At 42.8% G+C, this 25,610-nt stretch overlaps 1 protein-coding gene across 3 annotated transcripts; it reads left to right on the top strand.

The window, feature by feature from the left end:
- Positions 1-1,621: 1,621 nt before the first annotated feature.
- Positions 1,622-25,608, top strand: LOC121872354 (carbohydrate sulfotransferase 11-like). Of its 3 annotated transcripts, none has more exons than XM_042375075.1 (9): positions 1,622-1,695; positions 19,647-20,064; positions 21,918-21,971; positions 22,148-22,237; positions 22,480-22,700; positions 22,814-22,915; positions 23,084-23,348; positions 24,097-24,142; positions 24,960-25,608. In XM_042375075.1, the coding sequence occupies exons 2-9, from the start codon at positions 19,855-19,857 to the stop codon at positions 25,157-25,159; spliced, it is 1,188 nt and encodes a 395-aa protein (XP_042231009.1). In that variant the 5' UTR covers positions 1,622-1,695; positions 19,647-19,854; the 3' UTR covers positions 25,160-25,608. The 3 variants fall into 3 exon arrangements, with proteins under 3 accessions (XP_042231009.1, XP_042231008.1, XP_042231010.1); XM_042375074.1 differs by lacking the exon at positions 1,622-1,695 and adding an exon at positions 13,520-13,732; XM_042375076.1 differs by lacking the exon at positions 1,622-1,695 and having other exon boundaries at positions 20,019-20,064; positions 22,152-22,237.
- Positions 25,609-25,610: the final 2 nt, after the last annotated feature.

Genomic DNA, 25,610 nt, shown 5'->3' with positions numbered 1-25,610 from the left:
GACAGAGTTAAGCAAATGTATACGTACACAAAGGACACGAATGTTGGGAGAGGGGAGGAAGGGGGAAGGAGAGGTGGAAGGGAAGGAGAGGGGAGGAAAGAGGGGAGGGGAAGGAGAGGGGATGGGGAGAGGAAATGAGGTGGGGTGGAGAGGAGGAGGGGTAGGGATGTGGAGGGGGTGGAGAGGGGAGGAGGAAGGAGGGGAACTTCAAATTACGACACTGCTGGACAAATAATGGGTGATTAGGAAATAAATCCCAGATAGAAATGACACAGCATAGAAAAGCACCACCCCCTCCTGCACGGCCAGGTTTATCCCTCGCCCTATAAAAAAAACTAATTTAAGACAGTAGTACAAGAACAGGTGTAGTGACAGGTGTTTTAGTTACCTTAATGTTGATGTGTTAATTAAGGTACGGCTGGTGTGTGGGTATATCTTAATGACCAGGTGTGTAGCTTAATGTGTTACAATCCCTCATATGTGTCACATCCTCTCATATGTGTCACACCCTTTCATATGTGTCACACACATATGCAGCAGCGACCTGATAGACTCCATAAATGATTGAATATCGAGACTGTTACACCTCAGAGAACACATGAAGAGTTGAGCTGTGTGTGTGTGTGTGTGTGTGTGGGTGGGTGTGTGTGGGTGGGTAGGTGTGTTATTAGCATACATACACACCTAGGTTTACACACACACACACACACACAAACACACACACACACAATAAACCTGTAACCTGACCTTTAAAACAGCTCACGCAACACACCTCAATCCTCGCCATGTTGAGGGAGGCCTGTGACGTCATGCTCAAAATGTAAACAAGATGCGCGCGCAGGTGTCCAGGGGGCGGGCAGGCGGCAGAATTTAAAGACCTGTATCATAAATATACCGCCAACACCTGTAATTACCTGCACCTGGCCTGTCCTATCGTTCTACCATCCCATAAACACGTATTGATTTTATTTTTTTCGCCAGACGCTCGTTCGCTCGTCTTCGTTGCGTACTTAGGCGTTTATGTAGTTCGTGTTACTATTTGAGAATTCTGGCCCAACGCATTGCTAGTCTTTTCCTGTATCATGGTATATTAACTGAGATATATAATTAGTGATACATAGTACGTAATTAAGTACATTTGGGGGATCCAGTGTACGTATATAGTACTTGAAGATGTACTTAATTTGTGTGTTTCTATATTATGGACAGATAAACAGATGAAAAGGTCGATACACACACACACACACGCACACACACAGTAAACATTGTATGAATATATTTACACGAATGAGAAAGCAGATTGTCTTCAAGTGTTACTATATAGAGCTTGCTTACTCACCACCACCCTCCAACACCACCACCACCACCACGCCCTCCAACACCACCACCACCACCACGCCCTCCAACACCACCACCATCTCTCTTCTCTCACATAAAAAACAACAATAACATTTTTATCTCACCTTCAACACAAGAAAATTATAAAATCACTCAACAAATGACAAACAAAAAAATTAGCTAAGCGTTAAGAGAAAAAATCAACCAACTATCCCAACTATAAACTCACGCCGGATGTGACGTTATTATGTAGGTATAAATACAAGGGTCCCCCTGTAGGACATATCACTGAACCTTCCCCCCCGACGCTGGTCTCACTACACTCACCGCTACAAAATACGAGCTACAGAACTACAGGTAATGTATGTAGATGTTGCTAGGGAGTACGAACCTAAAGGAGGCTCCCAGGCTGCTGTTAGAGCTATCGGTACTATGGTTAAAGACAGGAACAAACGACCTTACAGCAGTAACACAACAACCCCGCCCTACTCACTGTCTTAAGGATGGCGAAGCACTTTCTTGTCCCCGAATCTTAGTAGTGGAAGAACTAGTGAGAAGTGTTGTGGTGCGTGCTAGTGGTACTGGTGGTGCGTGCTAGTGGTGTTATTGGTGCTAGTGGTGGTGGTGCTAGTGATTGTGATGAACCGTTGTTGTGGTAGTGGTGCTAACGATGGTAGTGGTGATAGTGGTGATGGTAGTGATCGTGAAATGCTATTGTGTTGGTGATGGTAGTTGGTGCTAGTGGTGATGGTAGTGGTAGTAGTTGTTTTTAGTAGAGAAGTGTAGTGTATAATTATCGTGTGCAAATAAGGACTCTTTAACCTTATCAGAGCAATGGTTTAATCCCTCGAAGGCTTAAACCTTAAACCATCGCCCTCAAAGGTTTATTATCACCACGAAAACATTTCAACCAAAGACGAAAAAAACCTCTTTATTCACATTTAATTAAAAAAAAATATCTCAAATTCCTGGTAAACGATTAAACACGCGTCGGCTGGACGACATTGTTTACACATTCCAGTAACTCATCCATCCTCGCTCAACCCCGTTATTATCCTACATCTGGCACCTGGTTATTACCTAAGTGTGGAGTCTCACAGATTTACCCATAAATTACTGCTGTTTATCCCCTAAGACTGGAGATAAAGCAATAAATCTAGATATAATAGTCTTACACCTATTTTGACGCCATTTTGAGTCTTTATTGGTAAAATAGATACGTTAATTGCCATTTAGAATCACTAGTTTAAGGAGAGGTTTTTTTTCCGTGGGGAAATACAGACCGAGATGTTATCGTACCTCACCATCCTGTGTTGTGGTGGTGGAGGGTCGACCGTCGTACATTAACGTAACATATTATCGTATTATGGTTGTGGGTTAGCTGTGGTCAAGCTTATTTCTCTAAGTTTCGTTCCTTTATCTAATTGTTTTTTCTTTTTTTTCTTTTTTTTTTATACACTAAGAACTCCATATATGGTAGAGTCTCTGGGTGAATCCGACGACATTTGTTTTTTCGTCGCATTTTTGGTACGAGTGTGTGAAGCAATTATGTGTACAGTTAAAGGAAGAAATATGTCGTACGAACGTTTGTGGATCTATGTTCGAGCTTACCATAGATCTGTGAGTCAGGATTTGTCTTTTAGAGAGAGAGAGAGAGAGAGACAGAGTGTGTTACCTGCCAAGAAGCACCAGGTGTAGAGAGTGTCGAGGTACCTCAAGCTACGTGTTAAGTTATGACGACTAAAGAAGTGGATTATCATTAACATATATTTACATCAGGTAGAGAGGTGTTCATGTTTAAGACCAGTGTAGCTGTGGAGGGGGTCTGGTGAGGTCAGGTTGAGTGCTGTTAGATTAGGTTAGGTTGGGTCGGATCGGGTCGTTGTCGGGTTGGGTTAGGTTATGTCTCTTATTCTTCATCATTACCAATATCTCTCTCTCTCTCTCTCTCTCTCTCTCTCTCTCTCTCTCTCTCTCTCTCTCTCTCTTCTTTACCTCTACCCAACACCCTCACCCCTTAAAACCATCCCTGGAACCCCCCTCCACCCATCGCCCGCCTTTATACGCCAGCAAGTGACGCGATATAGCCAAGGCGGTGTGTGGCGTTGGCGGTTTATAGCCGTGACTTGAGGAGATAAAGGACAGGTCTGGTGCGTTCCCCTGCTCACTTCACGCCCCCTTACCTCTCATGTCACCTGCTATATATATATGGAGTTTTATAGTTCAGGTCCCTCCTTCTCTTTTTCTGTCTGTCTGTCTGTCTATCTGTCTGTCTGTCTCTCTGTCTCTCCTATGTCATTCGTAGGAACATTTAAGACTCAGGTAAACAGAGGTGTGAAAGACAGGTAATTAAGACAACAGGTAAGTGATGTAGGACTCGTACCTGTGTTTGACCTCATTAGTGGGCTGTAGTTACCATGGGAACAAACAGATGTAAAACAACAATAATAACACCAACAATAACAACAACCTAACCTAACCTAACTAAATTAACCTAACCTAAATTAACTTAACCTAATCTAAACATTGATCGGCACCCTAAGCGACTGTCTGCAGGATCCGTGTGTGTGTATGTATGTATGTGAGTGTGTGTGTTGGCGGGGTGTGTGTATATATATCTTGAAGGACTTGTGCAGTGAAGGGGGTGACCTCTCCCCTCCCCCCCCCCCGCCCCTCACGAGACGGTCAACATACTTACCATTCATACACTGTTGTGAATACTCAGGCTTGTCTACACTGTCTGAATACTGTAATGCTGTGCTCTCTCGGAAGGGGGAGGGGGGGTATTTATGTTGTTAAAGCTGTTATTATTGTTGTTATTGTTATTATTGTTGTTGTTATTACTATTATTGTTATTGTTGTTGTTATAGTTATTGTTGTTATTGTTATTGTTGTTGTTATTATTATTATTATTATTATTATTATTATTATTATTATTGTTGTTGTTTCTTCACTTCAATTGTCTTTCTCAACACGCGACGGTCATGCTGGACATCACTAAGTAACCCGGAGATAACACCCCTCGCTCTCTCCCCAAGGTTATGTACACCACGAACCTCCACAACACCCTCCACACTACAACCCTCCACACACCCTCCACTACAACCCCACAACACCTCCATCACAACCTCCACAACACCCTCCACACAACCTCCACAACACACACTCCACACAACACCCTCCACACACACCTCCACACCCTCCACACAACACCCTCCACAACACCCTCCACAACACCCTCCACACTACACCTCCCACAACACCCTCCACAACACCCTCCACACTACACCCTCCACAACACCCTCCACAACTACACCACCTCCAACACCCTCCACAACACCCTCCACACTACACCCTCCACACACACCTCCACAACACAACACCCTCACACACCTCCACAACATCCACTCCACAACACCCTCCACACTACAACCTCCACAACACACCCCTCCACACTACACCCTCCACAACACCCTCCAGCAACACCTCCACACACACCCTCCACAACACCCCCTCCACACTACACCCTCCACAACACCCTCCACACTACACCCTCCACAACACCCTCCACACTACACCCTCCACAACACTACTCCACACCCTCCACAACACCCCCACACACCCTCCACACCTCACACACACCCTCCACAACACCCTCCACACACCCTCCACACCACCCTCCACCACCCTCCACACACTCCACTCCACAACACCCTCCACACTACACCTCCACAACACCTCTACAACCTCCACAACACCCTCTCCACAACACCTCCACACTCACACCCCCTCCACACTACCTCCACAACACCTCCACACTACAACCACCTCCACACACCTCCACACACCACACCCTCCACAACACAACACCTCCACACTACACACCTCCACAACACCCTCCACACTACACCCTCCACAACACCTCCACACTACACCTCCACAACACCCCTCCACAACACCCTCCACACTACAACCTCCACAACACCCTCAAGTATAAGCCAAAGAAAAAATAAATAATAAATTGAATGAGGTAACACAGATAGCCGTAATAATTAAAAGTTCCAGGTGTGTTGCACTGAGACATAGGTAATGTTGGAACTGTTTAAGAGACTGGTGACTCTTTCTGAGGAATTATTAGGTTATGTTTACATCCCTAAGTCTCGGATGGATGCTAATACGAGAGAGAGAGAGAGAGGGGGGGGGGGTCATCATATTACCCTCGTATATTTCATACTTACATACACCACCGCCAGCACGAGTGATCAACACCTGTTGCACATTAAACCATCTGCCGTGTCTGGTTTGGTGTACAGCTGGGAACACTTCCAACTGGTACACTCAGTCTTGACAATCCACCCTCTCCGTGAAGTGTGAGCCATGAGAGTATCGACTCGTGAATCCGAAGCATTCACCAGTGAGGTGGACCTAGGGCTGACGGGGGTGAGGGGGTGGGATTGTTATTGGCTAGAGGGATGGGAGAGAGTTAAGGAGTTATTTGTGCAATAGCGACGCAGCAAGGATAAATGCTTAGGGCAAAACACAAATTATGCTTCGAATGTTTGACTGCACATTAGGATGGTTTTCTCAGCTTGTGTTACCGGTATGAGGGATTCTATGCTTATTTATTGTGTTTTGTTTTATGCAACTCTCACATAACATCTTGGTGTCCTGCTATGATAGGATGACTTTCATGACCCAATAAGTAACGGACGTATTTAGTTCTATTTACATAATAAAGTTAGCAAATTAATTTTTTTTTTTATAAATAACATTAATGTGTGACTGACAATGATAAGTCAGTCGTCAGCACTTCCACCTGTTGCAAGCATCTTGTGTTTGGTTATAGTGTTAAGGCACTTTACCAAATAGTGAGAGCGTCAGTGACTTCTGTCTGCTAGACTAGAGTGTTAAAGGGGCTGTGTATGTGTGTGTGTGTGTGTGTGTGTGTGTGTTGTAATAGTGATGTGGTGTGACGACGAGGTAAGTAATGGTGAAGGCAGCAGGTGGTGGGGTGGTACGTTTATCATGTTAATGGTGGGAATAAACAAGCAATTGTAACATGATTGGCATAGTCAACCCTTGTCCTTGGTTAAGTGTTAGACAAATGGTAGTTGTGTGGGTACCAGATGTAGCACCATGGTGTGTGTATAGTGTACAGTGATGAAGCACCATGGTGTGTGTATAGTGTGCAGTGATGTAGTGCCATGGTGTGTGTATAGTGTGCAGTGCAAAGTTGGCTCCTGTACGTCTGGGGAGTCGTAGCAACCTGTGCTTTAAGGCGAGGTGATGTGACCTGAGGAGATGAAGGGGAGGGGGGTTCTCTGTGCTCGCTGGACAGAGGACAGGGGACAGTTGTACCGCCCTACTGTTGTGTTAAATAACAAATCTCTTCATTCTGATGCTTTACATTTAGTTGTAGTGTCAATGAGATAAATAAAACATTATTGCATTCTGTCTGCTATAGTGTGTAGCCATTAGATATGCAAGCTTGGGCCAAACCTGAGCCATGATGAAATGAGCCTCTGCATCAGGATAAATTTTATTTATTTGCCGGTTTTTTATACTACAACAATATTCTATACTACATTATTGGTGTAACTATGCAGGTAATGATCAGAGATTATGCTTCCGTCGTGTAAGGGAGTAAATTCAGTGATTGGACAGAAATGTTACAGTGTTCACACCTTACAGAGGAGGAGGATTGACATTGCTGAGTGTACCAGCCGTAAATGTCACCGACTGTACCTATAAGCTGATCTGACATGATTTAGCCTGATCTAACCCTCTTCTACTTTACCTTGACCTAACATGATGTAACCAATTCTAATATTCCTAACATAACTTTATATAACCTAACCTAACCTAACCTAACCTAACCTAACCTACTCCTAACTTAATCTAACCTGATTGTAATTTAACTTAACACGACCAAACTAAGCCTAACCTAACCTCACTTATCTCTGAACCTAAACTAACCTAACCTAATCTGACCTGACTTGACAATAGCATTACGACATAACTGCAAGCTATGTTGATTTAATACCCGGACCTCATTTAATCTGTTCTGTAACCTAAGATATATTAACTTATTAGACCAGGACGCCTCCACTCGTGTCTTGTATACTACACAGTGTTGTCTTTGTAAGGTAACACGAGAGGAAGTAGATAAGATAATTAGGTAAACACGGACTAAATGGTGGAACATACGTATCCATCCCACTGCCAGGCGCATGAGCAGGTCAGCGAGAAATTATATCCATTAAATACAGACACACAAGCTAAAATAATGGTTGACAGATTGTTGCAGGTGTAAAATTCGTTAAAGTTTACGTTATAAGTTATGTAGTGATGCTATGGTCACTACAGACAATGCTAAAAGGTTCGTAGTAATGGCGGCTTAAAAATCATCTTAACCCCGCGGGAAGTAAAACAGTGTTACCACCTTTACCGACCTGACAGTGTTAACATAAGAACATAAGAATGGAGGAAACTGCAGCCGGCCTATTGGTCCATACTGGGCAGTCCCATTTATACCCAACCCCTATTGCTCATATAAGCATCCAACCTATGTTTGAAGCTATCCAGCGTATTCCAGTTCATGATGATATTTGGTGACTTGTTCCATTCATCCACTACTCTGTTTCCAAACCGATGTTTACCTATTTTGCGCCTAAATCTAAATTTGTCTAATTTAAAACCATTGTTACGAGTTCGCTCCTGGTTGGATAGTTTGAGTACCTTAGTAATGTCCCCTTTGTTTAGCCCTGACTTCTATTTATACACCTCTATCAAGTCGCCCCTCGCTCTACGTCTCTCGAGGGAGTGCAAATTAAGATGCTTTAAACTGTCTCTATACTCAAGGTTCCTAATGCCCGGAATTCGTCTTGTCAGTCTCCTCTGAATTCTTTCCAAGGATTCTATATCCATTCTGTAATACGGTGACCAGAACTGAACTGCGTAATCCAGGTGAGGCCTCACAAGAGCAAGATACAGTTTTAGGATGACCTCGCTAGTCTTGTAACTAACACTCCTTTGTATGAATCCAAGTACTTTATTTGCCTTGTTACGAGCAAAAACACATTGTTTACTTGGCTTAAGGTTCCTACTTATCATTACTCCTAAATCTCTCTCGCAGTCGGATTTCTCAATGGCATCGTTGTTCATCTGGTATCTGGTTTCCCTGTTTACATCTCCTATACTGAGTACTTTACATTTGTCCACGTTGAATTTCATGTGCCATTTTTCAGACCATTCGAAAAATTTGTTTAGATCTTCCTGTAGTTTTGTGAAGTCCTCGTCAGATTTAATTACACGTCCTATTTTAGTGTCATCAGCAAATTTTCTTATGTTGCTGTCTATGCCGATATCTGTGTCGTGTATGTATATAATAAATAATAGTGGTCCAAGTACTGAGCCTTGGGGAACTCCACTAGTGACGTTGCTCCAATGGGATTTAGTGCCGTTAATGCTCACTCGCTGTTCCCTGTCCTGTAACCACGCCCTAATCCATTTAAAATAGATTCATGGATAATAGAGAGTGGTAGTACCTCTCGACAGGAGCTGCCATGCACAGGCCAACCGGCCTATTGCAGACTCCTTATTTTCTTATGTTCTTAAGGGTTGTCCTTCACACCTGGCTGTACAAAAGAGCCTAATAGAGTTAGACCACACGTGGCTATATAGAGTGTGTGGAATAGAGTGTGTGTGTGTGTGTGACGTGTTACTGGACTGCCCTTCACACGCCCGCACGCACGCACAACCTCCAAGCTACAACACTCATTTTGCATCTTAAGTAAATGAAATGGTTCGCATGCTGTCGTGACCTTGTTCAATATTAATATCGACATGTTGGAATCTTTCAAGACTGATTTGCGTTTATCTTTTGTTTTTTGTGTTTTATTTAAGAGACTATGTTTGTTTTGGGGGTTTTGTTTAGTTCGAGTTGGAATTAGTGTTTAGACGTTGACATTACACAAGGTCATTAAAGGTTCAGGTCACGTGCTGAACCCCATGCGTCTCCCATGCCCTGTACCCGTCCCCACAAACATACCCACATGCACGTGCCCAGGTACGAGAGGCAGGTAAAACTATTCATCAACCATTCTCCTATCTAGTTTAGAATCTTACCTGCCTTAAACCGGATCACCTGAACAATCTCAACTCCAGCTTATTTCACCTAATGATTAACCACCTTAATGCTAACTTAACCTAACCAAACAAAACCAAACCAAACTTAACCTAATTTGGTATACCAAGCCTGGTAGTTCAGGGTGTATACAGTGCACACAAGCCAATTATCGTTTAGTATTCACCCTTGTTTATTTTAACTGTATTTATGACCATTAAGATCAGGGGTATCAGGCCAGTGCACTCCATTACCCTCACGTCACGACACACACACACACACACACACACACACCACGTAGTGAATGAGTTGCTTCAGCATCATGTGAAGTTCTTCATAACACGATCTGTGTGGGAATTACTACACCACATCAGGCCCCACATAACACCATCTGTGAGGGAATTACTACATCATCAGGCCCCTCATACACCATCTGTGAGGGAATTACTACACCACGTCAAGCCCCTCCCAACACCATCTGTGAGGGAACTAGTACTCCACGTGATGCCCCTCATAACGCCATCTGTGAGGGAATTACTACACCACGTCAAGCCCCTCATAACACCATCTGTGAGGGAACTAGTACTCCACGTGATGCCCCCTCAACGCCATCTGTGAGAGAATTACTACACCACGTCAAGCCCCTCACAACACCATCTGTAGGGAACTAGTACTCCACGTGATGCCCTCATAACGCCATCTGTGAAATTACTACCACGTCAAGCCCCTCATAACGCCATCTGTGAGGAATTACTACACCACGTCAAGCCCCTCACAACACCATCTGTGAGGAACTAGTACTCCACGTGATGCTCCTCATAACGCCATCTGTGGGGAGTTACTACACTACGTGTCTGCTGTTCAACACCTCAGCTTACATGATCTACGTGTAAACATTAATCTGTATGTTCACTGTGATCCATTAACGACTAGCTGGTGGGTGAATACACTAGTTGGGGGGTGAAGGGGGGGTAGAGGGGAGGGAAGAATGGGTGAGAGAGAGATGAAGGAAGGGAGATACGTAGGTGGGAGGAGGTAGGAAGGAGGAAGGAGGTAGTGAGGTAAATAAATAAAGAGAGAAAGACGTACCAACAGTCGTGGCTGCCCTCCACAATCTGGGACGGAGCAGGCGTCACCAGTAATCTGTTTGGCTTCAAGACGGTTGTGATTCGATAAATATATCATTTTGTATCCTGTGGCTTATTAACGTGTGCGTGTGTGTGTGTGTGTGTGTGTGTGTGTGTGTGTGTGTGTGTGTGTGTGTGTGTGTGTGTGTGTGTGTGTGTGTGTGTGTGCCTGTGCGTGTGTGTGTGTGTGTGTGTGTGTTTGTGTGTATAATAATAATAATAATTAACGGTTTATTGAAAGAGCTTGGCACCAGAAGGCTGAAAATATACAGTTACATATTTGGGAATGGGTTACAATTACAAATAATATACAGTGACATAAGTGACACAAATAAGACATATAGTAACTTAGATGGGGATCAGCAGTGTGTGTGTGTGTGTGTGTGTGTGTGTGTGTGTGTGTGTGTGTGTGTGTGTGTTGTGTGTGTGTGTGTGTGTGTGTGTGTGTGTGTGCCTGTGCGTGTGTGTGTGTGTGTGTGTGTGTGTGTGTGTGTGTGTTGTGTGTGTGTGTGTGTGTGTGTGTGCCTGTGCGTGTGTGTGTGTGTGTGTGTGTGTGTGTGTACTTCAGTCGTGTTGCTGTGGAGTTTTTATTATGTTTGATTTTTGGATGAGGAAAACACATCCTCATGCAATATAGAGCTAACTTATAAAGTTGGTAACTTATAGAGCTGGTAACTTATAAAGCTGGTAACTTATAGAGCTGGTAACTTATAGAGCTGGTAACTTATAGAGCTGGTAACTTATAGAGCTGGTAACTTATAGAGCTGGTAACTATAAACTATTATAGAGCTGGTAACTTATAGAGCTGGTAACTTATAAAGCTGGTAACTTAGAGCTGGTAACTTATAGAGCTGGTAACTTATAAAGCTGGTAACTTATAAAGCTGGTAACTTATAGAGCTGAACTTATGAGCTGGTAACTTATAGAGCTGGTAACTTATAGAGCTGGTAACTTATAGAGCTGGTAACTTATAGAGCTGGAACTTATAGAGCTGGTAACTTATAAAGCTGGTAACTTATAGAGCTGGTAACTTATAGAGCTGGTAACTTATAGAGCTGGTAACTTATAGAGATGGTAACTTATAAAGCTGGTAACTTATAGAGCTGGTAACTTATAGAGATGGTAACTTATAAAGCTGGTAACTTATAGAGCTGGTAACTTATAGAGATGGTAACTTATAAAGCTGGTAACTTATAGAGCTGGTAACTTATAGAGATGGTAACTTATAGAGCTGGTAATATTATTCAGACGCCGTGTGCCTTTATCACGAAAGCTGGAGGACCGTGAGAACTTCCGGGTGTGTTGGAGTCACTGCTGGTGTTCCGGCCGGAAGTTGTAACACACATACAACTCACATACAACTCACATACATGCTTAAATACATACATACAAACACACCCCTACACAAGATCAAAACTAAATCAAACTTAACCCAACTTAACCCAAGGAGCAAACTCGTAACAATGGTTTTAAATTAGACAAATTTAGATTTAGGCGCGAAATAGGTAAACACTGGTTTGGAAATAGAGTAGTGGATGAATGGAACAAGTTATTATTATTATTATTATTATTTTTAATATTATTACACACACACACACACACACACTCTCTCTCTCTCTCTCTCTCTCTCTCTCTCTCTCTCTCTCTCTCTCTCTCTCTCTCTCTCTCTCAATTACTACTTTATTACATTATAACTTTCAGTATAAAAGTATATACATCGAGTCAAAGGTTACAGGGTGTCTATAAATGATTACCCTGATTAAAGCATAAGAGCATACTGTTTTAAGGGTAATCGTTTATGGACACCCTGTATAATACTCCCCGTCCCACTAGCCCCAGTACACGCCTCGAGCTGTCATGTTTTAACCAATGTGAACGTATTTTAGTTTCTGTTCTTGGTCAACAATTATCGGGTTTATTTACACAGCTGAGTTTGCTTTTATGTGCGTGCCTCAATGTGTGTGTTGTTGTTTTTCTTTACCTTTTCTTCTGTTCATTTTACTTTTCTCTCCTTGTTTGTACGTGTAGTTGAGGTTGAATTATATGTTTGTTTGTTTGTTATATTTGCTTTGATCACCAACAAGTTATATATATGTATGTATTAAATTGGTAAGCCTGCTCGAATGACGTCACATATAGTGGTTCTTGTTTTCTAAGTCAGGTTTTCTTCTTTTATTCAAAGACTAACTCACTTATTTCGTCAATGGTTCGTTGTGTGTGATTGATTAACCCATTGTGTACAGGGTCCCTTCTGACCTGAATAAAATCGTCATCCGTTAATCAAATATAATACTAAAAGTGAAGGGGTTAACTATACTATACATACTAAACTAATTTAAACCTAATTAATTGATCCTAACTAATATAGCTTATCCATACTTACCTTACATGGTATTAAGCCGTAAATAAACCAAATTGCTAAAATATTATCACGTGAAATTCCCCCTTTGGGATTTAGCTATTTATGATATGAGTTACCAAGCTGTGAGACGTCCGGGTCATGAAAAGGGGAGGGGTGCCAGGTAGAGGGGAGGGGTGCCAGGTAGAGGGGAGGGGTGCTAGGTAGAGGGGATGGGGTGTACCAGGTAGAGGGGAGGGGGTGTACCAGGCTTCTATATTAAAGAACTAATACATACTGTACGTGGTGAGTCACGTACAGTATGTATTAGTTCTTTAATATAGAAGCCTGGTATACCCCCTCCCCTCTACCTGGCAGCCCCTCCCCTCTACCTGGTACACCCCATCCCCTCTACCTGGTACCCCACTCGCTGCCTGGCACCTGTAAACCACTGTACCCTCGGGCCTAGGTAGTCACAGGGCTATAAAGTCAACCTCACACACACACACACGTACACACACACACACACAGATAACCACTGATAGGAATTGCTTACAATTGTTAAGTTATCTTTCGATGCTATTATCTTAGTTGTTCTTCCACTGTGCTCGTGACCACACACACACTCTCTCTCTCTCTCTGTTTCTCTGTTTCTCTGTCTCTCTCTGTTTCTCTCTCTCTCTCTCTGAATCTCACAGCTCTACATAGCTCTCTTTACCTGACAGCTAACTCTACATACACCTTTATTACCGGTGTGACTCGAGCTAATTGACTGAGATGTCTTCCACGTCCAGCGGTGTTCCCGTGAGTATACTGCACCTGTGTGTGTCAGATGTTCACTAGAGGTCCGCTGTGTCCACTTCATCCCATGTCCAATGTATATCTACTACTGTATTTCCATTTGATGTACACGTCATACACCACATGTCCCATTTACTACATAGCCAACACACATCACCACATATCCAAACTTCGCTAAATAATATGTAACTCACGTGTCCCAATGTCCCTTCAGATATTTAAATGGACACCTGAGAATAAATAAAAATAATGTGGGCATATTTATTTCTTATGATTTTGGTAAACTGTGTCTGCACATGTGTTTGTCGTTAGTGATTGTTAACATTAGAGTGATTGTGCAGTATGATATAAAACAGACTGTATCTCTGTGTGGCCAATAATTAATGAGACAAAACTCACCAGAAGAGGATTACATATAGACAGAATATTTATAGTAGAAGGAATGTAAAGATAGAAAGGTGAGGTGGCGTGGGAGGTTAGTTATTTACACTGTCAATACACTTATCTTATCTCATATGTCAATACACATATATTACGTATCACGTAGTACGTTCTTAAGGGACATATTGTTAAACACCACTTCGATACAACTATTTAATAATTCACTCAGTGACATGGACACATTAATATCATTATTATATCGGGGTACTAACACATTATGTTACGTTACTCGACACTGACTCTCGGACACAACGTGAATGAATACACTTCCTACAGTAGGTAACTCACCCTAGGAATCGTTCTGACAAACACTCACGTGTACCCTGACGTAGGCCCAGTGGGTGCTGGCTGGGCTCTGCCTCCTATGGGAGACTCTGCTTAGCTGGTGATGCCGTGGTCTGGCCGGGAAGTCCCCCTCCCGACCTGCGGAGGGGACGAGCGTGACTCTGTGCGAGTGAACAGAATGACGACCTGGGCGGGAGAGAGATGACAGTAACCAGACTGACAGAATGACAATCACCCGAATAACCTGAATGAGCAGGACTGTAGGGCCTTTATATGGGGGAGGAACCGCCGGCGTTTGACCTTCGCCAATTAACACTAAACTGGTTAGATCTGGACAGCTGTGTCCAGGTGTGGTCATGCCCAAGTGTGTCTTGGTTAGGTGAGGTTGTAGGTCAAGTCCCCGGCTAATTCAAGTAATTGGCGGACAAGGTCAGGTCCCTTGGGTCCTGGGGTGTGTCAACCTGGCATGTAGGGTACCACGAGGTCTGCAGTGTACTCGCTGTTATATGTGTTGCAATTCTCTGGGCTGTAAGCTATGGTCTGATATTCAATCATTACAATATTTAACCCTATGGGGATGATAATTTTAGCCCTTTGAGGATGACAATTCTAACCTTTTGAGGATGATGATTTTAACCCTTTGAAGATGATAATATTTACCCTTTGAGGATGATATTTTAACCCTTTGAGGATGACAATTTAACCATTTGAAGTTGATGATTTAGCCCTTTAAGGATGACGATTTAACCCTTTGAAAATGATAATTTTTACCCTTTGAGGATGATAATATAACCCTATCCCGAACGTCACCACAGCAATTTGGCAATATGAGGACCTCCTCTACATCACACTGCTAAGTTAGTTTTCTGGATTTCCTGCACAAAATCTTGCAAAAACGTAAGACATCACTGGCCGTTGCCCTTGTTGACTTCAGGAAGGCTTTTGACTTTGTTGATCACTGCACTGTTATTAACAAGGCCATTGCACTAGGGCTGCCCACCAACCTGGTCTCATGGCTCACTGATTTCTTGAGTGGACGTCATCAGGCAGTGAGGTATCAGGGTTCTGCCTCCACATTCCAACACCTCACCTGCGGTGTTTTCCAGGGGACCAAGATGGGACCACTGTGCTTCCTCATCCTGATCAACGACGCTGTATTGGACACTCCTCACAGGTGGAAGTACGCCGATGACTGCGCTGTGGGGGTTACAGTGGACAACACCGCACCAGTCTACTCATCGCTACAAGGCACCCTGAACAGGCTACAGGCATGGATTACGGAGAACACGGTCACCACCTACCACACCAAAACCATAGTCATGCACATCAATACCGCCACCACTCCAGTGCAAGCTCCAACAGTCACAGTGGGTGCCCATCCTCTCCAGTTAGTGCAGTCTGCCAAACTCCTGGGTGTTACCATAGACCACAAACTGGACTGGAAGGCTCATGTAAACAACACAATCAAGGCAGCCTCGTACCGACTCTACATGCTACGACGATTTCGGTCACGTGGGACACCCACGCCAGAGCTGAAGACTATCTACAACGCCTTTATTCTCCCCAAACTAACATATGCGTCACCAGCCTGGTCGTCTTCTCTCAACTCCACCCAACAACGTCGGCTAGAGAAGGTAAAGAAAAGAGCCTGCAGAATCATGCTCGGCGCAGACTACTCGGGCTACATCAACGCTCTCTCCACCCTCTGCACCATCCTCGTCATCGCCACCTCCTGCCACCGGCAATCCCCCACCCACCTCGCACAGTCCGCCACTACAACAAAATTCAGCCCATAAGAGCCCGCACCGATAGATATAAGAATAGCACCATCCCATCTATTGCTAAAATAATAAAAAACTCCTGATTTATGTATTGTACAGCCCTGTAAATGTATTCAACGCATATCATTTTGTCTAAATCAAATGTAAGTTTGTATATTTTCAGCCACCGGCTGCAACTCTATTAATAAACCGTTTATTATTATTATTATTATTTAATTATTATAACACAGACACACACACACACACACACACACACACACAGGCACACACACACACTTCATCCTTGACCACCGAAGGGTTAAGACGTACCTGGCGCTGTTCTGGCAGCAGCCAGGTCAACTGTTATGTTGGCCCATACCAACTCCCCTCCCTGAACCCCTCCTTCCCACAGGAATATCAACAAGTTCTCGCCAGAAGTTACTATTTCATTTAGGAAAGGAATGGAACCAGTGTTGAATAGTGGTGAACAGTGGTGAACGGTGCTTAAGTCAGTGAAAAACAACTCGGCAGTAACAGCTGAATCTTACCCAAGTTAACCTTCACACAGTGAGGTCCCAGGTACCCAGTGATAACTGCCCCTGAGACTCAACAACACCAGCTATGTTTTAATCCGTCCACGATAGGGAGGCCTGGGACCACTCCTCACTTGAGTGAGTGAGGTCCTGTGATACCAGACCACGTGGTGTCCACATGATGCTACGACACCACGTAGTGAATGAGTTACTACAGCATCATGTAAGGTTCCTCATAACACCACCTATGAGGGAACTACTACACCACGTGATGCCCCTCATAACACCATCTGTGAGGGAGTTACTACACTACGTGTCTGCTGTTCAACACCTCAGCGCACAAGATCTACTTGACCTCCACTGTAAACATTAATCTGTATGTTCACTGTATGTTCCTTTACCTTTCTCTAATGAAGGCTTTTGTTAAACCACCAATGTCAATGTATGTAATAAGTCATTTATGTCCAATGTATATTTTCAGCCTTCGGGCAGCAGAACTTTTTCAGAACTTTTTCAATAAACCGTTAATTATTATTATTATTATTACACACACACACACACACACACACACATCGTACAGCAGTCAGCGTTGAACCCAGAGGTAATGTTTTGAATTCCGATATTTGTCGTCAAGGAAAAGCGTGATCATACTTAATTGAAAAAAGTACCTGGCAGGTTTGTCAGTGAGTGTTCCCCAGTGTTAAGTGGTGGCCGGTGTATGAACCAGTATACACCAGTGTTAAGTGGTGGCCAGTGTATGAACCAGTATACAGTGCACCAGTGTTAAGTGGTGGCCAGTGTATGAACTAGTATATACCAGTGTTAAGTGGTGGCCAGTGTATGAACCAGTATACACCAGTGTTAAGTGGTGGCCAGTGTATGAACCAGTATACACCAGTGTTAAGTGGTGGCCAGTGTATGAACCAGTATACACCAGTGTTAAGTGGTGGCCGGTGTATGAACCAGTATACAGTACCCCAGTGTTAAGTGGTGGCCAGTGTATGAACTAATATATACCAGTGTTAAGTGGTGGCCAGTGTATGAACCAGTATACTGTACACCAGTGTTAAGTGGTGGCCAGTGTATGAACCAGTATACTGTACACCAGTGTTAAGTGGTGGCCAGTGTATGAACCAGTATACACCAGTGTTAAGTGGTGGCCAGTGTATGAACCAGTATACAGTGCACCAGTGTTAAGTGGTGGCCAGTGTATGAACTAGTATATACCAGTGTTAAGTGGTGGCCAGTGTATGAACCAGTATACACCAGTGTTAAGTGGTGGCCAGTGTATGAACCAGTATGCACCAGTGTTAAGTGGTGGCCAGTGTATGAACCAGTATACAGTACCCCAGTGTTAGTGGTGGCCAGTGTATGAACTAGTATATACCAGTGTTAAGTGGTGGCCAGTGTATGAACCAGTATACAGTACACCAGTGTTAAGTGGTGGCCAGTGTATGAACCAGTATACTGTACACCAGTGTTAAGTGGTGGCCAGTGTATGAACCAGTATACACCAGTGTTAAGTGGTGGCCAGTGTATGAACCAGTATACACCAGTGTTAAGTGGTGGCCAGTGTATGAACCAGTATACAGTGTACCCCAGTGTTAAGTGGTGGCCAGTGTATGAACCAGTATGCACCAGTGTTATGGTGGCAGTGTATGAACCAGTATACAGTACCCCAGTGTTAAGTGGTGGCCAGTGTATGAACCAGTATACACCAGTGTTAAGTGGTGGCCAGTGTATGAACCAGTATACACCAGTGTTAAGTGGTGGCCAGTGTATGAACCAGTATACAGTACCCCAGTGTTAAGTGGTGGCCAGTGTATGAACCAGTATACACTAGTGTTAAGTGGTGGCCAGTGTATGAACCAGTATACACCAGTGTTAAGTGGTGGCCAGTGTATGAACCAGTATACAGTGCACCAGTGTTAAGTGGTGGCCAGTGTATGAACCAGTATACACCAGTGTTAAGTGGTGGCCAGTGTATGAACCAGTATACACCAGTGTTAAGTGGTGGCCAGTGTATGAACCAGTATACAGTGCACCAGTGTTAAGTGGTGGCCAGTGTATGAACCAGTATACACCAGTGTTAAGTGGTGGCCAGTGTATGAACCGTATACAGTGCACCAGTGTTAAGTGGTGGCCAGTGTATGAACCAGTATACACCAGTGTTAAGTGGTGGCCAGTGTATGAACCAGTATACACCAGTGTTAAGTGGTGGCCAGTGTATGAACCAGTATACAGTGCACCAGTGTTAAGTGGTGGCCGGTGTATGAACTAGTATACACCAGTGTTAAGTGGTTAACAAAGTAGCGTTTGTTAAGAGCTAAGAATGCCAGAATCACCTGAAGATTAACCACCCCCACCCTGCCCTGCCTTACCCTACCATACCCTACCCGACCCTACCCTACCCTACCTTACTCTACCTACCTTACTCTACCCTACCCTACCCTACCTTACTCTACCTACCTTACTCTACCCTACCCTACCCTACCTTACTCTACCTACCTTACTCTACCATACCCTACCCGACCCTACCCTACTACCCTACCCTACTCTACCCTACCACCCCTACCTACCCTACCCTACCCTACCTACCTACTCTACCTACCCTACCCCTACCCTACCCTACCCTACCCTACCCTACCCTACCCTACCCTACCCTACCCTAAATCAATGATAACCTAATGTAACTCCTCCAGGTAGCGTTACGGTGGTTATTTTTATCAGGAGAAATAATAAAGTATCATCAGAATATTAACATAGATATAATATATGAGACATAATATAGCAGTAGACTAAAACAAGCGAGTCTACTGTGTGTTGTTGTTTAATATAGTCTCCCTTTCTTACGTTTTCTTTGTCTGACTTTTTATGCCGTTTTCTATGTTTTTTCAGATAATGTGAACGACATCATGAGGAACTTGCTAGAATGAACAAAGAGAACTTCTGGCTGTAAATATATAACTTTTGGTTGTTATTAAGAGCTTTTGGCTGTTATTAAGAACTTCTAGCTGTTACGACGAGAACTTTGGCTGTGAAGGGTGAGGGGCTGTAGTGAGGGGTGAGGGGGCTGTAGTGAGGGGCGAGACGCTGTAGTGAGGAGATGAGGGGGCTGAGGGGGGTAGGCAGGAAGAGGGGTATACTGTCGGGAGGCTTAATATTAGTTTGTGTGACCCTCCTCCATCTTCGCTACCTCCCCCCCGCCTTTCCTCTCTACTGCTGGCCCCAACCACCACCAACACCACTATCACCACCAACTACAACAACAACAACAACAACAACAGCAAAGTCACTCTCTCCACCAAAAGTCAAGGTAGGTTGTTGCAGTATTGAATTGAATTGAAACATTTCATTTAGCCAGAAAAACACAGATACACAGAGTGGATAATAATAACAATATTAACATGGCTGAGCCAGTTGAGAACCTGAGCTCTCTTTTAGGCACCTCATATATACTATACATTTATCTCAAGGAAGTATTATGTAACATTTAGCATCATCTGGAATAGTACAATAGCATGGTGGTAACAAGAACACCTCATAATGTTACCACTGTTATCACTTCAATATTTATTTATTTTATTTATTTATTATTTTGTTTTAGTTTGTTTATTTACAGTATATATATATATATATATATATATATATATATATATATATATATATATATATATATATATATATATATATACATAAATTGCAGTGGAATTTAATAACATAAGTATAATGGGGGAGCAGTACAACATGGGTTGTACAGTAATGAGGTTGAACAAGAGGACTGCTGTCAGGATTATGTCTAGTTGGCAAATATGTTTATTGCAATAGTAATTACTTACCTATTTACATGTTAATTTCCGATAAAACGGTTTTGATGGTACAATAAAAGCAGGTACTGTAAATTTAGTAGGTGTTACAAGAAATATTAATACTCAGACTATAGATATTTTTTAAGAGATGATTTACAGGAAGGGAGCCTAGTCTTTGTTTGGATGGGTGGGGGTAAGTTGTTCCACACCTTCACACCGTGATATTTTATGGAGGTCTGGGACTGAGAGGAGCTCATTGGGGGTGGTCTTAGTAGCTCTGGGTGCCTTCAGTTGTATCTCTGATTATTCCGGAACTGGAAATAATTATTGTCAAGCAAGTGATTGATAGATTTGTAAACAAAGAGGTCACAGCAGTAGGTGTTAATATCTTCGGATTTTAACATTTTCAATATAGCAAATTTTTCGTTTGTGTGATCTGTTTTTTCAAGTAGGTCATTGTCCGTACAACTCTCTTTTGTGCAGTAACCAGTGATTGTGTTTTTGAAGGGCCCGAGGCCCCCAAAGTGTGTGACAGTGTATCAGGTGTTGATAAATAAGATCATGATAGATTTCTTTCATTGCTGTGAGAGTGAGTGACTGTCGAGTGTGATACATGATACCGCACTGTTTATAGACTTTACTGTGAATGGCTTGTATGTGGTTTCTCTAGTTAAGTTTCTCATCAACAATAACTCCGAGGAATTTAATATTTTGTTCGAGTTTGAGGACTGTATTACCAAGGTACAGGGTGTCCAAGTCTGGGGGTAAGTTTTTCCTTCTGTGAAAGATCGTGTAGTGGGTTTGCTCAAGGTTTAAGGTCAGTTTATTACGTATTACCCAGGTCCTGACTTTAGTCAATTCAGTGTTCATAGTTCTCATCAAGTAATGGGGGTCTGAGTTTCTGGCATAGAGATTACTATCGTCTGCAGATAAGTTGTATTTTATGAGTGTGCTGGCGTGGACTATGTCGTTTATGTACAGCAAAAACAGTACTGGACCGATAATGGAACCTTGGGGAACACCATCCAAGATTGGCGAGGAGTCAGATTGGTGATTATTATAACTAGAAAGAGACCGTCATTCAAGTTGTGATTGGTTGCTGTGTTTAACTTCTCCTGACCTAACTATCCTCAGTCAATCAATCAAAAGTACATTAATAATAATAATAATAATAATAATAATAATAATAATAATAATAATAATAATAATAATAATAATAATAATAATAATAATAATAATAATAATAATAATAATAATAATAATAATAATAATAATAATAATAATAATAATAATAATAATAATAATGAGTCACTTAATTAGGTCAGTCTATAGGTGAGGCTACAGGTGTCGTTTCTTTCAGGTTGAAGATCGGCCGACGAAAGGCAAGCCGCTAAATAAACCTGGCCGGGATATAGTAAGTATTACACACACACACACACACACACACACACACACACACACACGTGTCTCCATGCATCACCATCTTATATCATGAAAAATAATACTAATATTCCCGTCACGTTAACAATATCATAATCTCTATTCTAATAAGACACCACCGCCACACCATGACGTTTGTTGTGTTGACAGATAGAAACTGCCGCGAGTCTTCCTGAGAGTTGGGTCGCTATGCCAGACATCCTTCACAGGTTAGAGGCTCGGCGGCAACACGTGAAGCAGGTAAACTGACTTGACACCTGTGGGCAACATAACCTACACCTGTGCTAGTTTTAATTAAGAAAAAATATGTCATAAGTTAATAGTTACCTGTCATACCTTACACACCTGGACTGTATATCCCGTTTATATACCTCCAACTTATACCTCACACGTCTAATTTACCCTTGAACCTTACCCTTTGAACCTTACCCTTTGAACCTTACCCTTGAACCTTACCCTTTGAACCTTACCCTTTTATCCAGGTATGTCAGAGTGAAGGGTTAGATGTACCTTCAGTGAAGTACCAACCTAACGCCTGGGAGTTCCTCATCAACCACAACTACGCCCTCGTGTGGTGTAACGTGTTCAAGGCTGCTTCGTCGACCTGGATGTGGAACTTCAATTTGCTGGCCGGATACACCCAAGAGCAGCTCCTGAAGGCCAACGAAGCTCCCGTAGCCATGGCGCGACACAAGTACCCGAGGTAAGTAGTAGTAGTGTGTGTGTGTGTTATAATGCACCAGTCAGCGTGAGTTAACATGATGGTATCGAGAATTTATTGTGTTGTTGTTGTTGATGTCATGTTGTGTCTGGCAGGCCGTCAGTGAAGAAGCTACAAAAGGTGTTGAATACGTCTCCTCCACCTCTCTCCTTCATGATCACCAGACACCCTCTCCTTCGTCTAGTCTCAGCCTACAGGTGGGTCCTCTCGCTTCCATTCTTTGTACATGTCATTGATTAATAAACACAACAAAAACCACCTGAACTAGCATGGGAGGAGGAGCATATGTCACTCTTTATCACTGATCTTCAATACAATGGCCACTTCTGGTCTAACGTTCCTCTGTTTTTGTTTGTATACTCCAGAAACAAGATCTTGGCAGGGAACAGAATTTACAAAAAGATTTCTAAAAAGATAATACGAACGTACAATGCGTTGGGTCCACCGGTGCCACAAGAGACTAAGGATGGTAGGGCACCACGACACAAGGTGGCACTCGTCCCATCCTTCCCCCAGTTCGTTCAGTGGGTGCTGGACGAGGAGGCTAGAGGCAGTAACTTAGACATGCACTGGATACCTCAAGCCAGGTTCTGTACGCCGTGTCTCGTGGACTTTTACGTTTTCGCCAAGGTCAGTCATACATACAGCCATTTTACCTAATTCACTCTTACAGAAAATAAAATCAACTATTCCTCACAATACTCAAGTTGTTAAAATTTCTTGTTATTAAAAAGACTAAATTATGATGACTTCTGATTAAAGTTGTTCATACAATAGGAAGTTAACTTGCTCTGTTTTACCATTTATGTCTGACTTTACGTTCACTTTACACTTACAATACATTTAAGTAAGTAGATCTTCTTAGAATTCTGGATTTTATGGTAAGCTTTAGGTGTAAGTATACATGGTTCTCCTAGCTGGGTGTTTTTTTTTTGATAGGATGATCGAACATATACACAAGAGGTGATTGATTATAGCAAGTCACATGTCAAATGGTTTATTCCTTCCTAGGTTAGGTTAGGTTAGGTAAGAATGATAACGAAAGACAATCCCTTTCCTCTTATGACCTAAAAGCATTATTCACAGACAGACAGATTAATTGCTGACAAAATATATCAGATAACGAGATATTGTAACCCTGACTTAGTTATATTACCCCTTGCATGTTATCATAAATTACAGGTAAGAACTCGATTAATTAACGTACCTGTACAAGATATCAAGTTATATATCCTAATCAGGTAAATGAACTGAACATGGGAAAATACTGTGACGTGGACATAGATAACATTGTTGAGATAATTTTCTAACATAATACTCTCTCTCTCTCTCTCTCTCTCTCTCTCTCTCTCTCTCTCTCTCTCTCTCTTGTTTACAGATGGAGACGTTGGACGAGGATGCCAACTACATAATCTTCACCTCCGGTATGAAAATATTGCTACTTGATGTTACTTGTTGTGATTAAATTGTACTTGATGGTACTTGATGCTACTTGATGTTACTTAATGCTACTTGATGCTACTTGATGCTACTTAATGCTACTTAATGCTACATAATGTTATGCTATGCTCCCTGAAGTTACCTTATGCTACCTGTCCTCATTAACCTTAGTAATGATTAAATGAAAACTTCATGTATGTTGTAAAAGTTTGAAGTTCTAAAGCTGTTGTCTTACTTATTAGGGTTCTGAATGAGGGTTCTGAATGAGGGTTCTGGACGAGGGTTCTGGACGAGGGTTCTGGATGAGGGTTCTGAATGAGGGTTCTGAATGAGGGTTCTGGACGAGGGTTCTGGACGAGGGTTCTGGATGAGGGTTCTGGACGAGGGTTCTGGATGAGGGTTCTGGACGAGGGTTCTGGATGAGGGTTCTGAATGAGGGTTCTGGATGAGGGTCTGGATGAGGTTCTGAATGGGGTTCTGAATGAGGGTTCTGGATGAGGGTTCTGGATGAGGGTTCTGGATGAGGGTTCTGGATGAGGGTTCTGATGGGGTTCTGGATGGGGTTCTGAATGAGGGTTCTGGATGAGGGTTCTGGACGAGGGTTCTGGACGAGGGTTCTGGATGAGGGTTCTGAATGAGGGTTCTGGACTGGACGAGGGTTCTGGACGAGGGTTCTGAATGAGGGTTCTGGACGAGGGTTCTGGATGAGGGTTCTGGACGAGGGTTCTGGATGAGGGTTCTGTCAGTTTATTATTGTTCGTCTCACGTTAGTCTTTTGTTTCTCTGGTCTTCCTTCTACAGGTATCAACAAAGTGATCAAACCGAAGGTGATCAACCGCTCAGTGGGTGTATCGACGGAGGAGGCGGCGAGGAAGCTTCTGTGCCAGTTGTCAGCCTCGCAGATGGACGGCCTCCTCCATCTCTACCGCCTAGATTTCCAGCTGTTCGAGTATGAGGCTGAGAGCTACCGTACCTGTGTTGGTCTTAAACCCACTCATTAAAAAGAATGTTTCTTCCACCTCGTAAAAAAAATATTCAAAAGAAATATCGTGAGGGAAATAGAGACAGTTAATACAGGTATATATCTATCTCATAAATCTAAGTGTTTTAAAAAGTATGCTCATCTATATCACTGTTTGGATTTACAGTTCTATATTTTTATACACATTTGTTTGACTTTTCTGTGATATACTTTTTCTTCCGACACAAACATAAATATCATTTCATGTCACTTCAGAGGGAAAAATGTATATTGTGGAAACTCACCGAATCAAACATGTCGAGATTATGAGTATGAGGAAGGGTGTGCAGTGGTGTGGTGTGGTCTGATGCGTGTGTGTGTGCTTCAGTTTTTTTTTGAGTGTTATTGTTTCTCTCACTGCTGTAAGAAAAAGCTACACTGAAGGAAATAATAAATGCAAAAAAAAAAATAAAGTGCTTTGGAAAGTTCTA

The sequence above is a fragment of the Homarus americanus genome, unplaced genomic scaffold (genome assembly GCF_018991925.1).
Source record: "Homarus americanus isolate GMGI-L3 unplaced genomic scaffold, GMGI_Hamer_2.0 scaffold24050, whole genome shotgun sequence".
NCBI lineage: Eukaryota > Metazoa > Arthropoda > Malacostraca > Decapoda > Nephropidae > Homarus > Homarus americanus.
Note: the sequence above shows the minus strand (reverse complement) of the source record. Positions and strands in the feature narration are given on the sequence as shown.

Coding starts and splice junctions, on each gene's coding strand:
- LOC121872354 (XM_042375075.1), top strand. CDS start 19,855: ATGAGGGGGCTGAGGGGGGTAGGCAGGAAGAGGGGTATACTGTCGGGA. Junction 21,972..22,147: donor ATAAACCTGGCCGGGATATA/GTAAGTATTACA, acceptor TTGTGTTGACAG/ATAGAAACTGCCGCGAGTCT. Junction 22,238..22,479: donor GGCGGCAACACGTGAAGCAG/GTAAACTGACTT, acceptor CCTTTTATCCAG/GTATGTCAGAGTGAAGGGTT.